We start from the raw sequence: 2,192 nt of genomic DNA, 5'->3' as shown, positions 1-2,192 counted from the left end.
GGCTTCTTTCAGTTTCCGTCTGCCAAATCCACCCACAAGGCTTTGGTCGGCCCGAGGCTATAGTAGAAGACACTTGCCCAAGGTGCCATGCAGTGGGAATGAACCCGGAACCATGTGGTTGGTAAGCAAGCTACTTACCACACAATGGAAAGATTTTTTTTTTTTTTTATTAAGAAGTTGGTTTTGCAATCACACAATTCTGGGCAAGTGTCCTCTACTATATCCTTATATCTAAACAAACCTTTTGAGTAAAATTGAATAAACAAAAACTAAGCATAAAACTCAGCAGATGGCTCACTCTTGTTCTTGAGCATTACATTTGATATGTCACCCAGATTAACAATGCCATCTTTCAGACCAGGACTCCTGTCTGAAGATAACTCCTTATGTGTTCCTTTTTTATTATGGTTGCTCAACCTGCTAGAAATAGCACCCTTATCTCCCTCAAATTACACTATATCATCTTCAAAATAAGGACAATGCTATCAGGATACTTTATGTCCAGGGAATAAAAACTGATAAGTGCTGATATTAGCTAAATAACCCACAAATCTTTTCCTCCATCTCTCTCTCTCTCTCTCTCTCTCTCTCCCTCCCTCCCTTCAGTTACAGTGGCGCTTCCTAAAAATAATGGATGCTTGTTTTCTACTTATAAGTCATATAGTTGAAAAATAAGAACTTTGAGTGTTTTAATTAAATAATATCATTTTTTTTAATACTACATTAATCTGCTGTTTGGAATGCAATTTATTTCTTTTACGTAAAATGTTTTGATAAAAGTTTCACATTCAACTGTTATGGAACTAGAGACAATTACAGATGAGATTTGTAGGGAAGTTTTATTCCCAGTCTTGCTAATCCTTTTCTAAAATGGGCATTTTTTTTCTGTATTTTATTAGCTGATGAAACACATATTTATTGGTATTAAGGCAGCTGTTGAATATTTTGAATACCATGTTCTCAGGGAAGGGTAAGTACAATGTTTTTGTTGCTATTGTTTGCCAAAGTACCATCACTAAGCAAGGAGCAATCCTTCTGAGTTTCATCTATTAGCCCTTTAGCATTTAAACCGGCCATATCCAGCCAAAATATTCTACCTGTTTTATGTTCAAACTGGCCAGATCTGGCCTCTCACACCAACCCTACAATATCATTCTAAAAATTAACAGTTACCTCATCTCAAAGCTACAAAATAATGCATCAATAATTTAAAACAGTGTGAATAAATAAGCATTACTTTTGACAGAATAATGTGAATACTAAAGGGTTAATGGATTTCTATATTGTGTAGTAATTTCTGCTTGCTTTTTGACATCTTTCATGAGATAAAATAATAAATTTCAAAACTTATATGTCATTCAGGCATCATCGAAGATTTTGTCTTGATAGATGGATTTCAGTTCATTACAGCAATCATCTGTAAAATAACATTTACATTTTCTAGATTTGCAGATGGGTTGGTGAGAGAATGTTTAGAAAGTTTAAACTGTTCAGACATGTCAGAATATCTGTAGAATCTCCATAGGTTAAAAAAATTATGCAATCTAACTGATGCATTATTTTATCTGCAATGATAGGCTGTTCTTAAATGTTAGATTGGTCATCACCACTATGCTGCAGTAGGTCTGCTTGAGGCTATTCAACAACAAATCCACCTTTGTCATTATCTCCACCATTACTGTTATCCTTGTCACAATGATGTCAATGTCCTCTTCATTTTATCGTCATTATCATCATCTATCATCTTTTACAGTTAGATGCCCTTCATGGCACCAACATATGTAACAGAATGAGCCATGTGTATTTTATCATGCTGTCAAAGTAAAGAGGTTGTTGACTCCCAACACTGATGCATTAATTTTATTACAGAGTAAACCTTCTTGTAGATGAATTACCTTTGTCATTCCTTTATGAGAGATAAAATTAATAATAATAATAAAAAAAAACAAGGAAAACACTAGTGGAATATTTGCTATATTGTGAGCAGAAAATTATCAAACATTGTAAAAAGAAAATCTTAAAACATTTTGAAGCTGATAGAGCTAAAACTGTATTGTAAATTTGAAATAAGAAATTGATATCATTAACTTGATAAGTGATAGCAGTATGACATGTCAGTATTAATTAACACCAGCTACTCCAATAAGAACATGATACTACAGCCCTGACACTCTACCTAGTATTAACTTTTA

The 2,192-nt window shown here is 33.6% G+C and overlaps 1 protein-coding gene across 1 annotated transcript in view; it reads left to right on the top strand.

Annotated features, from left to right (window-relative positions):
• The first annotated feature begins 879 nt into the window (after window positions 1-879).
• LOC106876021 (uncharacterized) overlaps window positions 880-2,192 on the top strand; it is a 72,826-nt gene continuing 71,513 nt past the window's right edge. Inside the window, exon 1 of the mRNA XM_052968385.1 lies at window positions 880-970. Within this exon, the coding sequence (XP_052824345.1) occupies window positions 903-970 (68 nt within the window). The 5' untranslated portion in view covers window positions 880-902. The remainder of the gene's footprint in view (window positions 971-2,192) is intronic.

Source organism: Octopus bimaculoides, chromosome 1, assembly GCF_001194135.2.
Source record: "Octopus bimaculoides isolate UCB-OBI-ISO-001 chromosome 1, ASM119413v2, whole genome shotgun sequence".
Lineage (NCBI taxonomy): Eukaryota > Metazoa > Mollusca > Cephalopoda > Octopoda > Octopodidae > Octopus > Octopus bimaculoides.
This window is presented reverse-complemented; position numbering and strand designations above follow the sequence as displayed.